The 16097-nt window shown below is 40.5% G+C and overlaps 1 protein-coding gene across 2 annotated transcripts in view; it reads left to right on the top strand.

Annotated features, from left to right (window-relative positions):
• The window catches only part of NFATC3 (nuclear factor of activated T cells 3), a 140048-nt gene that overhangs the window by 112337 nt on the left and 11614 nt on the right, over positions 1–16097 (top strand). For both annotated transcript variants that reach the window (XM_074968584.1, XM_074968583.1), the window contains exon 9: positions 3261–4310. In XM_074968584.1, coding sequence (XP_074824685.1) covers positions 3261–4310 — 1050 coding nt within the window. The remainder of the gene's footprint in view (positions 1–3260; positions 4311–16097) is intronic.

Below are 16097 nucleotides of genomic sequence, written 5' to 3'. Positions count from 1 at the left end.
GTGTGTGTTCTTTTTTGGAGGAGAGATCACAGTAGATATTCTCATTAATTCACCAAGTGTTGTCTGGTCATCAGACATCCCTGAAAATTTGAATGCTATTCCTCAGCCAAATTTCATGTGTGGGCACTCTGCAATGGGTCAGATTTCATATGAGGATGCTCTCAAAACTCCATACCAGGAAGAAATTGCAACCAGTCAGAATCTTACCTCTGTTCTAAAGTCAGTCACTTCCTTGCTCAAGTGGTGGACTCATCCTTTGAAATTCAAACAGGTATCTGATGTCAGAGCCAGGGAGACTCATGATCACTGCTGATGCCAGTCTTCATGGATGGGGTGCACACCAAACCAGAGTGGCTATGGGGACATGGACCAATTTGGGAGAAGAATATAAACCGACTATAGATAAGGGCCATAAGCATCATGTACTGTTCCTTGCAGACAACACCAACTGCACTGTGCACTGCACAAGGAATCGATATATTTTCTGACTTGATTAGAGCATGATCTCTCCTCTCATACCCATCCACATAAAGGGAAGGGAGAGCACAGTAGTAGACTGGCTGAGCAGGAGGGACCTGGGAGAATGGAGTATGAATCCTTCAGGGTTTCAGGAGGTGTCAGATTCAGGGTTCCAATCATAGATCTCTTCACCTTGAGGGAAAATAGGCAGTGAAGTTCTTTGTGAGCAGACGAGAACCTGAAAAGAAATCAGTTGATGTCCTATTTCAAAGGTCTCAAGGCATCCTTTATGCCTCTCCTCTCATATTTTTGACAAGGACCGTAAAATTATCCTAAAAGAATGGCCCATAGTAATCCTGATAGGTCCATATTGGCCATGCAGACCACCGTAGTTCTCTGACTTAGATTGCAAATGGAACACCCTCTGAAATTATCAGCCTGGAAAGAAATTCTGAGCCAGAGACGAATCCACTGTTCAAATCCAGCTCTGCTAAAACTTAACATGCAAGATGGAAAGGGAGAATTCTCAGAGTTCAGGATCCTTTTTTGGTAGGAAACAGATCTCTACCAGAGCAAGTGTTTTGAATTATAAGGAATCGACAGATTTCTAATTATCACCATGTCGAAAGGTACCTTAGAGTAGATACATGTGGTAGTCCTCCAGTATTACATAGGTTTCCTTCCTGGAGCTTGAATTTAGTGCTAGGATATTTAAAGCAACCATTTGAATCACTACACTCTGTTTTGGCCTACTGTCTCAGAAGCAGTCACCTTGGTTAGGAGAGTTTAAGAAGTGGGATCATTGTCTATGAAGCCAAATCTATATATTCCATAAGAACAGAGTGATTCTTATAATAGAGCCCTCATTTATTCCAAAAAGTAACATTAATTTTGCACAGGTTGCCAGTGACTGACTTTCCTGCTCTAATCCTAAACATCCCAAGGAGATTGCAATTTTATTTCAATCAGGATGACGTTTAACCTTTATCTCAAGGACATGGAACCTTATTAGAGGTCCACAGTATTTTTTATCTTATGTCAGTCTTGAATGAAAGGAAGAACATCACTAAATCCTCCATTGCAAAATGGATTAAAGCATATACTGCAGAAGTCTATAGAGCATGTGGAGTGAAAATAGTCTGCTTTCTGTGTGGTTCAGCAGCCTCTTGGGCAAAAAGGCCTAGTGCTTCATGTGAAGAAACCTGTAAGACATCTGTATGGATATCAGTGTACACATTAACAAACTACAACAAGGTTTATGTCCATTCTTCCTCCGATGCAGCCTTTGGAAGAAGGCTACTTTAGAAAGAAGGTACTGCCCCAGCAGTAATCCAGAATCAGTCCTCATATACATAGTTTGAATCCTCCTCCCAAACTAGGGATAAATAATACTTTGCACATCTCAGGGCTATAGCCACAGGTGGACCTGGGATAGGCCATGACCCCACTCAGTTAGCATCCAAGCCCACCTGAATATGTGAACCCCCTCTAACTCCTGTAACAGCAGCAGCTGTGGTAGATTGCTCCAGGGCCCAGGCAAGGACAAGGAGAGCCACCTCCCTCCCATCATCTGTTCTAGATCAATCAGTAACGGCCTCCCCCACCCAATAGAGAGGTCGGGGCACACTACTAGAGAGAATTTGGCTGCCCTACAGAGACCTATATGGGTTCCTGACAGTCCCCACACATGGGGAGCTGTGCAGCTGAGGCAGCAGGGGTTAGAGTAGGACATAGAAGAACAGGGGCTGCTGTTTCTATGGTATTGAGAACAGCACATTACATAGCAGGTGATGGGGGCTAGATAGCTGGGATAGGAAATGGGGCCCATCCAGACTTCCATTCCTAGCTACTCCTCTGCTGCATTCCACTGTACAGACTCTCAGACTGGAGAGGGGAGGTAAATGGAAAACTTTCCTTCTTACCTGTGAATTTGCTGTATTATACACTCCAACTCTCATATTCTGGAATACCCAGAAATGGTTTACTTCAGAACTGAAGTAGTTGGATCTCGCCTCTGGTTTCCAAGGTTAAAAGGGAAAATACATGTTTGCATAAAAAAATATTTGTATATTTCCTAAGGCTTGTTACAAGATTTGTTTGGTGGCATTAATTTATTTAGTTAGTATTTTTCAGCTTTGCAATATGTCATTATGGTGTATAATTGACAGTATAATTGGGTCTACAGTAGGGGATCTTCTGGCACAGTTAAATCACACCCTAGCCAACATAGCTGTGCTGGCAAAACTTTTACTTTTAGATCTGCGGAGGTATAATTTGGAGCCTCTGGTAATTAGTTTCATAACCCTTTCCCCCTGTATGTGGGGATTGGTGCTGAACTTCTTGTCAGAACCTTGTCAGTGAAGCTCACTGGTTGGCCCCTTTATTAACTGAAGTCTACTGAGCTTAGTCCCCTGGCCAGTAATAGTACAGTAACCCCCCCCCACCCCCCGCCCAAGCCAATACAAAGCATAGGGCAATAGTTCAGGAGAGGGAGAAAGCTGGGGGTTACTGATGGGGAAAGAGGGAGCTGAAGGAAAACACTGAGTAGATAAGAAAAGGGAAAATGATTCAGGCATAGAGGCCAGCATGACAGGAAGCACAAATTCAAGAATGGAAGAGAAATTAAGAGTGAGACAAAAGAAATGGTAACAGGTGGGGAAAACAAGTTGAGTATATAAGAAACACAACAGTAGTGGCATGACATTTACACATAAGTGCTATGTAATTAGAGTATGTACTGAGTCACATTATAGTGAAATAGAATTGTAAGTTATAATTTTGATTTTTATTCATTTTTCTAGTTTTAATGAAACAAGAGCACAGAGATGAAATGGATTTGTCTGCCGTTCCATCTTTGTCCCTGCCTCATACTGGCAGTGTTCAGGGCCTGCACTCCATCCGAACTCAGCTGTCTTCATCAGATCCAGGGCACCCGCATGATAGTTTACTGTCTACATCACCCAGGAGCCTTGTGTGCCCAGTTCAGCAACCGTATACATCCATGGTGACATCAGCAGTATCTCATTTGTCTCACATACAAGGTAGAAACATCAATCCAGGTGATGAGTGTCATGTTTTGCCTCCTGTGGTTCACCAGTCTTTCCAAGTAACATCTACACCTCCTGTGAGGCCTTCCTACCAGCCTATGCAATCTAATGTTATGTACAATGGACAACCTGGTCTTCCCATGAACTCTGCCTCCAGCCAAGGATTTGACACGATTTCATTTCAACAAGATGCAGCTGTACCTCATTTGATAAATCTTAGCTGCCCACCTCTGCCACCAATGCAGTACCATTCTTCAAATCCTGGCTCAGTGACAACTTCATGTACAGTAGGACATCCTTTGGCACATCCAGCTCATTCAGGACAATCATCACCTCATCTGCAATCAGTGGGATACCACTGTCCAAATACTGGGCAGGGTTCTATCTCTTCTGCAATGAATCAACCCCTTGGGCAACCTTCCCCTCAGTTGCAGCAAGTCACATACCATTCTGCAAACCCAGGGTCTGCTTCATCACCACCCCCAACAGCTTCCCATCCTTTGGTCCATTCGCCGCTGTCGGGGCCAGCTTCTCCTCAGCTACAACCTATGCCATACCAGTCTCCGAGCTCAGGACCTGCCTCATCCCCTCCCCCAACAGCTATAAGTCACTCGGGACAACACTCCCCTCAAGAACATAGTCCTGGATTGGGAGGTCTTCATGCAGCTTCATCTTTAGTACATCATAGTGTATGTGAATCATCTCCATTTCCAGATGGGGTAGCTGTTAACATTAAACCAGAACCTGAGGATCGAGAGTTGAATTTTCAAACAATTGGATTGCAAGACATCACACTAGATGATGGTAAGTGGATATAACTTTTGATGGCTGGGATTTTGTAAGATACTGGTGACATTAGAAACTTCACTGGAGCAATAACGTGAGCAACATATTTTCAGAAGAACAGTCTCTTTTGCTGGCATAGCTTCCATCTACAAAATTTGCAATCACATTTTTGTCCCCATGTCCGTCCCCCCCGTGCTTGTTGTATATGTACTGCACATTAGGTGTAATTCTTATAATTAGAGGAACTAAGTGCTCTTCCTTTGATTTGCACCCACAGTTTGTTTTATGGGTACAAAATAAGGGATTAGGCCTAATCCCTTCTAAAAATTTACCCCTTACCATTTAGGAACTCTATGCATTCTTCCCTTCTACATGAGGAATTAGTTTTAAAACACTTCTATTTGGAACTTGTTCATTAGATATTACTGTCTCTCTTGTTATATAACTGAGTTACTTAAATGTAATTTGGAGCCTTTGAAGAATAATTTTAAATTCACACTTTGGAAGAATACAATTCTAACCCTTAGTGGTGTCAACACTTTATTTGTGCTCCATTTGCAATAGGCTAGATGCTGAGTGAAATCAAACGTATAGGCCTGTTTAGTATCATTTGCCAAGTATGTGGCAGTCGTTTACAGTGTGATACAGACTAGGTAAAAATGCCCCAGTTTAGAAGGACAAACCTAATGCCCAGACCAGTTCTGTTGGAAACTAAAATGTTATCTACATTTCAGTACTACCTTGAAATCTGATAGACATTTGAGCTTGGGCTAGAGCCCAGGTTCTGGGACTCTGTTAGATGGGGAAGGTCCCATAGCTTGGGCTCCAGCCTGAACCCAAATGTCTATGCTGCAATTTTATAGCCGTGCATCCCCAGCCCAAGTCAGCTGACACAGGCCAGTTGTGGGTGTAGAAATACCCTCAAAGGCTAGAAGCTTTTTTTAAATGAAAGCTTAAATTCTACAAAAATTGATCGGTAAACCCACCACTTGCCATGGAACATCTACTACACACCACCTGGAAAGGGGTGCATGGATTTGACAAGCCTAGCAGTAGACCTTAGTTAATCTAATAATTCATCCAGACAAAAACAGTGTGCTCCACATCTCAAAGATTTAATAGATTGTAATGGTGAAGTCAGCCTTAACTACTTTTTATAAACTATAAACAGTATATGTAGATGATACTTAACTGTTACTAATTATAACTGCCCAATTATCTAACCATCTTAATTCATCCCCTAATAATTTTCAAGAATTGTTAGGTTGCAAGCTGCCTCCAAGTAATTCATGACAGTGAGTCTACTACGTATATTTTTGGCATTTGTGTAACTTTTTAGTTTTAAAAACATTAAAGTACTAAAACTATGGTTATGTAATGTATTTCTTATTGCCTAGAAAACAGTTCTCTAACAGATTGCTCTTAAAGAGACTTCTTAGAGACACTAGATTCTTCAAATTCCTTTAAAAAAAAATTAGTACTAGTGAAAGGTTCGAGGAATTAGATCCACAGTTTGCCTCTTGAACAGCAAAAGTCCAACGTTTAGGCACTACTGATATTCTCAAAACTCTTGCTCGGTTGCTGTCTAACCCTGTAGGTACCTACATTTCCATTGGTAGGTTTGAGCAAAGCTACCTATGTCCTGATGTTATTCCACCACAAACAGCAACAGTGACTTTTATGTTAATTTACTAATTTGCCATTATATTTCAAGCTCAAATTTTCAGGTTTTCTGTTCCATAAAGCATGACTTGTTTTGCACTACAATTTGCTGTGCTTTTTCAGTTGAAGAAAACAGAATTTTAACTAACTACAAAGTTGAACCTCGATGAAAACAAGGGCTTCTGACATGGTTTGTGAAAAAGTTTAGTTCAAAAATACACAACTGTTAGGAAAATGTTGCATCTGTCTGACACAAGCACGCATCAAGTTCATTCTTTGAAATATGCAGTTACTGAAAGCAGTCACTGAAATTAACATAATAAATTCACATAAGAACTTTCCAAGGGTACAACTGACCTCATCTCCAGACATCAAGAAGTCTAGGTTCAAGGTAACACATGAATTGAGATCAACAAGTTGGAAAAGCATTGTTTCTGGGAAAAGGGTCCTATGCCTGATTCCTGCTCTCCAATTTGTATCTGAAGCTGGTTCAGCTCTTAAGGTGGTTGTTCTAGAAGGCCTAGACTACAGAAGCCAACTTTGTCAAGTAATGTAGTCAGTCAGTCAGAATATCTTCCTTACCCTCTGCCAGAAGTCAGATTGATATGTGGTGACAAAATTTGACTTTTTTGAACTTTCTTCTATGGCAAATTCACCCTGTTTTTAAATTCTATGTTCTTGCAAGTGGAAGAATCCCCGTTTAGCTGTCCGACTACAGGGGGCTACTTTAAGCATAATTGACTAAGCATGTCTGCAAAATGTTACATTTAGCCCTGGGAGACTAAGTCGCTTAGAAGAGCACGGCATTCCTTAGGGCTTGTCTGTGTTTTAAAGTTTTGCCACTTTAACAGTGCCAGCAGTTAAAGCAGAAAAACTCCCCAAGTGTAGATACAGTTACACAGCTATAAAAGTACTTGTACAGATATGGTTATTCTGGTCAGGGGTATAATAAATTATATTGCTATAAGGCACCTGTATACCTGCATCCATGCATGGGCTTTTACTGAAGCTGAGTTGGCAAAAAATCACACCCCTAAACTCCATAGTTATGTTGGTAAAATGTCCACTATAGACCAGCCCTAAGTGAGAGAGATGCTCCAGAATATAGCAATTTGTGATACATTGGAAAATTTCTAAATGTCTCAAGAAGCCTTGTCATATTCTCCATTCCAAGCAGTTGAAGGGGTTGAAGATCTCTGATCTAATGGTAGAGGTCCAGGAAATTGGGAGTCATCTCCCCAAGGTGGGATTACTTATGGTTATTTAGCATACATCACAGGCCTAGTGTCACAATCTAGGGCTGTGTGTGCTCTGATTGGCCATGCTGTGTAGTCTAAAATGTTTGCCTGTGATCACTTCAGAAGGATGTCCTCTAAGAACTGATTGCTATCCCTTGCCCTAGGGCAGGTAGACTTGGGGTGGCCTCCTCCACTTGGCTCTGTGGGACTCTTTTTTTCTCTGAAAGACAGGCCCTTTTCAAGGTGTCCAGACACTGCATGTGGGGTACTGTCTTAGTTTCTCTTTTTTCCACTTATGCCTGAGGTTCTCATGTTTCTGAATGAGAATCTGACCCCTCAGTTTTAGCATATTGGTCCCTACCACACCTCCTCCTTTAGAACTTGCTCTCTCCACTGGGACTCTCAGAATTCCCTTGCTGCCTAAAGGAAAAACTTCCCAGTTTGTATGAAGAAAGCTAAAGAAATGCAGCTAAAATGCTTCCTCTGTGGAGGAAGGCCTGAGGTAGATCTCTGTTCTCTTGATTTTTCTCCAGATAATGGCAGGCCTTGTTAACTTTCAAAGGGTGAATGTTCACTCAGAAAAGTTCAATCCTCCCTTTGTTCTCTTGGTTGATAAAATAGGTTTTCAGCTGTTATATTAATGCCTTTTCATCCTCTCCCCTTCTGTCACCCCATACCACTTACATACAAGTCTAAAATGGAAAGAGGTCTGTTTCCAGAAACAGTTCTTGGAGCTACTGCGGAGAATTTCAGAAAAATCCATCAACCTTGATAGCTTAAGCAGACTACAAAGCTTTCATATCACATAACCATAGATAGTATAATGGCCAGTTTTGTAGGAATGGTTCAGGAGTGTTTAAGCTGAAATGAATCGTGGTGTGGCAGTGAAAATTGTGGTATTTGATATTGTAAACTAGCTCTTCTATTTCATATGCGTTTTAGATTTACAAACTAAAATGGTTGGGTTTTACAATTGTTTGGAAAAATAACTATTTAAGTGTCACAGATTTTGAGCACCTCACTTTAGAGTTACAGCTTTATGCTTAGAATACTGTAGTTTCACAAAACCTGAAAACCATTAATGTTGATGAACTTGTTCTGAAAATAATTAACAAAAGGCTGCTGTTCGTCTTTGAACTGATTTTATAATCCCATTCATCATTTAGGGCCCCTGAAATCCAGACAATCAGTTATGCCATTTGTGAACCCGCATTCCTCTATACTGATGACTTCACACCCATCATGCTTATGCAAGCCTAAGAGGCGTGACAAATTGGGTTAACTGTTGACTTTTTCCCATATTGTGCAATTTTGCAAAAAGGTTCTATTTAGAGTATATATCCCAAAGGGTAAAAATAGTATATAGGGCAGGAGGGGAACCACCACTTGCACTGTATGTGTGCATGCTTGCACACTGTACTGTCTACAGCAGGCTTTCATGGTAGATGTGGTATCGCAGGTCGGAATCTGGCAATCTGCATTTCAAATCTGCGTTTCAAATCTGGCAACCTGCATTCAAATTATGTTGCATATATCTCTTTGTGATCAAAAATGCATTGACTATAAGAAGGAATTTAAATGCTGAATTACAATTTTATATTACAAATATAACAACTACTAACAGATCTAGAAAAAGCTTCACTTAAATTTTACCTTTTGGAAGATGTGGCCATTTCAAAGCCAACTATATTGTGTACCATTCTAAATAAGGAATGGCCCTGTGTTTCTGAGGACCAGTGTTTCAGTTTTAAAAACTTGTGCACATTGGCCATCTCAGAACCATTTGTCATCTGAGCTGGTGAAACTGACAGCAGGCTGAGTAAGTACAAGTGGTTCTCAAGGTCTGTCACAGGTTGACATCCTTTTCTTCCCATTGACACAAACCACCCTTTTCTGTACACAACGTCTGAGATCCTTCAGATGATGGAGACAAAGGGAGGGAGATTGCTTGGCTGAAGACAGTAGGATTCAGCATTTGATTTAGTCTTTTCTATATACATCCATCACCCTCTGACATAGTCCCCTGTATGCTCTTGCCCCAGGACAGGTGTCCCAGTTTTTCATCTTGAAAATCTGGTCATTCTAGTTCAGAATGTTTGCAGCAGTGTTTTAAGTTGAGGTCTGCAGCTTTTCTTCATTTTTTTTTTCATTCTGTTAACTTGTAGCAAATTATTAACTTTTGTGGCTTTCCAGTTTGCAAGTGCGTCAAATTTTGTTTATAAAATGTAATACTCTTTTAGATCATCTGAAACTTAAGCTATTGAGTATTTCTACTTCTGAGTGTGCATTATGTAAATTTCATTTCTTTTTGTGGATTTGGATAAGATATATAATTGTAGTTAATCATTTTTAGGAGGTTATATAAACCTTGGGTTGTGTTTAGTATCAGATTATGATAACCTTTTTGCTAATCCCCTTTCACTTCCTTACGTGTTGTATCCTCATTACATAAAAATGGAAATTAGAAAATCCACATCTGTTTTCTATCAATCTTAACTAGATCTCCTCTTAAGAATTTTCTGTGCATAAAATGATGTAGCTGCTTTGTAAGATACAGTCCATATCTAGAGTTCAACTTTTTCCCCTAATTCAGTTTCCTAGAACAGTATTGTGATGAATAATTTATCATCTTTTAGGGGATATGTTCAGTTGTGTGAATGCACTGATGATGATTCAGATCCTTTGCTCTCTGATCTAGGGATCAATACTATTATCTAGAGAAGCTATTCACCAGCTTTCACAGGCTGAGTCTATACTAACTTTCACAGCATTGCAATAGTAATAGAAAGATCATTTGAATGTATTGGAAAGTGAACACTCTATATATAAAAATTAAAATACAATACATAGTCAACAAATTAGTGTATATATAGTACATTTAAACTGGGCTGTTAAAGTGTCATGAATGCTGAAGAAAAATCTAATACTTGAAAATCCTGCTTAAGAAATAATGGAATAAAAACTGCCTCTTTTGGACTAGTGTTCCATAAACTGACTTCTGATTTTGCTAAACATACAGTAAGGCTCTGTACTTTGCAGCCCATTGGGCCTAAGCTTTGTTGCAGGACTTCAATTTCTGTTGTACACGGAGGCTGAATTTACAGTATCTTACTGTACACTGGAAAATATTCAAAAATGAGGTTCTTTACTGACTATACTGTACTAGCATTGTTGATTTCATTTTTTTTTTAAATTGTGTGGGAATATTTATTTTCATCTCCTGTGGCTGCCTAAATTGGCATACTTTGCAATAAAATGTAGTGCTATACCCTTTCCTGGTTGCTTTCTGGTAAGTACAATGGCTGTTATGAGGGGTTAGAAGTGGGGCAGCGTTAGCAGTTGGCATATGCTGGAATGAAGATGAAGGGGGAGCCTGATTTCAAATTGGGAAGTTAGTATTAGCCAGCAAGAGGCGGAGTGAGAGAGAGGCCAGATAAATGCTGTTACAATTTGTGTATCTCACTTTTTTTGTTGTGGGTACAGGACCTTGTACACACAGACTCTGAGGGCTTGTCTCCACAGTGCATTAGTCCACACCAAAGCAGTGTAAATTCTAGAGCGTATTAGCATGTTACTCACTAACTGGTCCATGTGGACCCTGTTGACGCACACTAGGGAATTTTTAGTGCATGCCAGCAGGGTCCACATGGGCCAGTTTGTCCATGAAATGCTCATTGCTATTGTGCATTGCAATTCACACCCCTCTGGTGCAGACTTATGCACTATGTAGACAAACCCTAAGACTATATTACTCTAATTAAAAAAATATATTGTCTAGATGATGATCTAAACCAGGGGTCTCAAACTTGTGGGCTGCATGTGGCCTGTGGAGTTATTTTCTGCGGCCTGCCATAGGCACCAACTCCACCGGCAACCAAGCTCCCCTGACCCGCCGTCCCCTCTGAGCACACTGCTTCCCCGCTCCTCTGCCTACCTCCCAGTGCTTCCTGCTGCCAAACAGGTGTTTGGTGGTGCTTAGGACTTTCCAGGAGGGAGGGGGAAGGAGCAGGGATGTGGTGTGCTATGGGGAGGAGGTGGGGCAGGGGCGGGGATTTGGGGAAGGGGTTGAAATAGGGGCAGGGAGGGGGCGGAGTTGGGGTGGGGACTTTGGGGAAGGGGTTGGAATGGGGGCGGGGGGAGGGGTGGACTGGGGTGGGGGAGGGGTGGTTCTCATGGAAGGGGTGAGTGGGGGTGGAGGCAGGGGGGCTTTAACTGAAGTAATTCTAAAAGTAAATGCATTTTGTCATTTGAGGTGCATTACTGAGTGTTCATATTTTATTAAAACCTCTGTTTGCATTACAGTTTAAAAAAAGTTAATTGACATTTAATAGCATACTATATTACTCTTCATTTTTTACTATACTTTTGTATTGTTGTATGAAAAAGTTTCAGTGATGCGGCCCTCGGGCCAATATACTAGTCCTCATGAGGCCCTTGTGGTGATTTGGGTTTGAGATCCCTGATCTAAACCTTGAAATTGTCAAAGGCAGTATGTCCTATATATATATATATATATATATATATATATATATATATATATATATTTTTTTTTTTAATGGTCTAATGTAACTTGTAAGACAGTCAACCAGGTCCTTCATAGTTTGCTATTACCCTGTGCCCTCTTTTAATCACAAACCAATAGAATCACAGCTGGTTGTTCCCCAGTAGAGAAGGATGTGAGTTAATTATAGCCTGGCCTGCTGCTGTAGTGAAAGTTGACACTATAGCACTTGCTAGTTGTGTGCAGTGAAAGACTAAGCTAAATATATTACAGTAACTAATCTTACGTAGTTACAGGGACTCTTAGCATACCTACAGCTGTTACTGCTCTACATGTAAATGACAAGTGGAAAGCCAGTATCAGAGGAAACATGCTGTAGTCTTCCCTTAACGGTCTTGAGGATTACTGGTAATCTTAATAAATCCATAAATACAATAATTCAATTAAAAAGTGTAGTTATTTAAAATAAATATATCCTGTACCAAACAAAACATATACCACTGTATTTGCTAAAAAAAAACTACACAGATTCATTTCAATTTACCCATGCTACACCACTGACTGTAAAATGTAGAGAATGTGCAGACAGCAAAAGTTTATGCTGCGTGGCCTGCACAGCACCTAATGAGAGGGGGGAACCTCTCACAAACCACATTATTGGATTCTGATTCACTTCACTGACTGCACTTTTACCTGGGTCTTTGTACCCAAAACAGTGTCTTCAAATGGTCTCAAATAACTTAATTTTATAATGCCTTCACTACCCTAAACAAGTATAATTGATTCTTGCCCTTCTTTTCCCCCTACCTCTGGAAGTTTAATTTACCCAGATGACTGAGTCTTTTTTTCGGTTCAATGGACGAAGGAATTTATCTCCTAATTGAGGGATAATTTGACATAAAAGCACCACCATTCTTTTAAGTGTATAGTTCAGGGGTACCTTATGCTTTTTTTAGTCTCATTTAAGGGAATAATGTCAAATTTATCTAAAATGATATGGAATATTGGAATAATAGTGGAATATTTTTGAAGAAATAATTCCTTTTTGAATCCACTTATTTATAAATTATTTTAATTTATTAACACTAATTGTCAGTGAATATAATATGTGAACTTAAGGTAGAAAACCTATCAAATACGGATTTGTAGGTCAATTCAGATGATCTACTTCTGTAAGTATACATGGCTTTAATGTATGTAGAACAAAGAACAAAATCCCTGCACCAGAGTAAATATTCTAAAGAGCTGTTGTAACTTTGCTCACTTTGAACTTTGTGGTTCATGGTACTTGATATCACAAATCCCTAACAAGGGCACTTAATTCCAGAAAGAGCATGACAGGAAAGCCCTTATAAATATAAAATGTGTATCATGTGATGAGCAATACACAGTACAGTAAAATGCCTGAGAGCTCATTGCTATCAGTGATAGCTCTGCCAGGACACATTAACACCTCATAATCACAATTGTATATAAAACTAATTTCAAAGAGTGTTATCACTGAACAACTAACTCAGTTTAGCCTCCTTTCTATTGGTGGATTGTCTGAGCAGATCACAACTTGCGTATTCATTCATCATTAGTATATACTTTATGAATTGTTAACTCTTACCTCTATGGATTTATTATGCACAGTATGCTGTATTAGTCTAAAATCAGGCTGTGTTGATTGGTTGTGAGTTTATCAAAAAATCACATGGTATTGCTTCTGTCTCTTTTTTCTGAGGTGTGAGGAATTTTTTATAATCAAAGGTTTCAGAGTAGCAGCTGTGTTAGTCTGTATTCGCAAAAGGAAAAGGAGTACTAGTGGTACCTTAGAGACTAACCAATTTATTTGAGCATAAGCTTTCATGAGCTACAGCTCACTTCATCGGATGCATTCAGTGGAAAATACAGTGAGGAGATTTATATACACACAGAACATGAAAAAATGGGTGTCATCATACACACTGTAAGGAGAGTGATCATTTAAGATGAGCTATTACCAGCAGGAGAGCGGGGGCGAGAAGAAAATCTTTTGTAGTGATGATCAAGGTGGGCCATTTCCAGCTGTTAACAGGAACGTCTGAGGAACAGTTGGGCGGGGGGGGGAGGACATGGGGAAATAGTTTTACTTTGGGTAATGACACATCCACTCCCAGTCTCTATTCAAGCCTAAGTTAATTGTATCCAGTTTGCAAATTAATTCCAATTCAGCAGTCTCTCGTTGGAGTCTGTTTTTGAAGTCTTTTTGTTGTAATATTGCGACCTTTAGGTCTGTAATAGAGTGACCAGAGAGATTGAAGTGTTCTCTGACTGGTTTATGAATGTATAATTCTTGACGTCTGATTTGTGTCCATTTATTCTTTTACGTAGAGACTGTCCAGTTTGACCAGTGTACATGGCAGAGGGGCATTGCTGGCACATGATGGCATATATCACATTGGTAGATGTGTAGGTGAACAAGCCTCTGATAGTGTGGCTGATGTGATTAGGCCCTGCGATGGTGTCCTCTGAATAGATACGTGGACACAGTTGGCAACGGGCTTTGTTGCAAGGATAGGTTCCTGGGTTACTGGTTCTGTTGTATGGTGGCTGGTGAGTATTTGCTTCAGGTTGGGGGGCTGTCTGTAGGCAAGGACTTGCCTGTCTCCCAAGATTCATGAGAGTAATGGGTTGTCCTTCAGGATAGGTTGTAGATCCTTGATGATGCATTGGAGAGGTTTTAGTTGGGGGCTGAAGATGATGGCTAGTGGCATTCTGTTATTTTCTTTGTTGGGCCTGTCCTGTGTATTAGGTGACTTCTGGGTACTCTTCTGGCTCTGTCAATTTGTTTCTTCACTTCAGCAGGTGGGTACTGTAGTTGTAAGAATGCTTGATGGAGATCTTGTAGGTGTTTGTCTCTGTCTGAGGGGTTGGAGCAAATGCGGTTGTATCGTAGAGCTTGGCTGTAGACGATGGATCGTGTAGTGTGGTCTGGGTGAAAGCTGGAGGCATGTAGGTAGGAATAGCAGTCAGTAGGTTTCCGGTATAGGGTGGTGGTTATGTGACCATCGCTTATTAGCACCGTAGTGTCCAGGAAGTGGATCTCTTGTGTGGACTGGTCCAGGCTGAGGTTGATGGTGGGATGGAAATTGTTGAAATCATGGTGGAATTCCTCAAGGGCTTCTTTTCCATGGGTCCAGATGATGAAGATGTCATCAATGTAGCACAAGTAGAGTAGGGGCATTAGGGGACGAGAGCTGAGGAAGCGTTTTTCTAAGTCAGCCATAAAAATGTTGGCATACTGTGGGGCCATGCGGGTACCCATAGCAGTGCCACTGATTTGAAGGTATACATTGTCCCCAAATGTGAAATAGTTATGGGTGAGGACAAAGTCACAAAGTTCAGCCACCAGATTTGCCGTGACATTATCGGGGATAGTGTTCCTGACGGCTTGTAGTCCATCTTTGTGTGGAATGTTGGTGTAGAGGGCTTCTACATCCATAGTGGCCAGGATGGTGTTTTCAGGAAGATCACCGATGGATTGTAGTTTCCTCAGGAAGTCAGTGGTGTCTTGAAGATAGCTGAGAGTGCTGGTAGCGTAGGGCCTGAGGAGGAAGTCTACATAGCCAGACAATCCTGCTGTCAGGGTGCCAATGCCTAAGATGATGGGGCGTCCAGGATTTCCAGGTTACCCCTCTGGAATTCACAGGCAGAATTAATATTTAAGTAGTATAAGTGTTTTACGAATCTTAAACCTTTTCCTTTCTGGTCTTCCCAAGCCCTGGTTAAGGCATCATTGTTAAAGAAAATATTTTTAAACTAGGGGCTAAGGTTTATTTTCTGTCTGCTGTGTTACTTTTGTGACTGAGATAAATTAATTGTATGTCTGTGTGCATAACCCTAGTTGCAAGTGTACTCTGTTGTCTGAACCATTTAGTAGGCTCTGTACTAGAGTTCTGAGGTTCTCTGTCAAGTTTCATAGCCTGTTTTAAAAAAAAAATACTTGGATGTGTATACTAAAGAATGCAAACTTAAGATTCTGTTTTCTGCAAGTTTTAATACAAGTAAATAAATCATACAAATGTTCATGCAAAGCAAATGCAGGAATTGGATACAGCTACAGCTGAAGCATTTTTTTAATTTGAGCAAATGCTGTCTGAAGAATGTTTTTGTAGGATTCACCCAGCCCTCAAGTCAAGATTTTCAGTGGTGATTTTGAGTACAGTACCTCGGGTTTTTTGCCTGACTTTTCAGAAAGTGCTGATCACCCATCAGGTCCCTATATTAGGTACTAATCACATGTGAAAATCTTGGCCCAACTGAATAGTAAAGAAAAATCAAAAACAGATACGTCTCCCACTGTTTTCTCAGGGCTTTTCTACTGGTGGAGTTATTCAGGAATAGCTATTCTGGGATTATGATTATTTCTGAATAACTCCA

This window comes from Natator depressus, chromosome 12 (genome assembly GCF_965152275.1).
Source record: "Natator depressus isolate rNatDep1 chromosome 12, rNatDep2.hap1, whole genome shotgun sequence".
Classification (NCBI taxonomy): Eukaryota; Metazoa; Chordata; order Testudines; family Cheloniidae; genus Natator; species Natator depressus.
The sequence above is the reverse complement of the archived record's forward strand: the minus strand, read 5'-3'. Positions and strand labels throughout refer to the sequence as shown.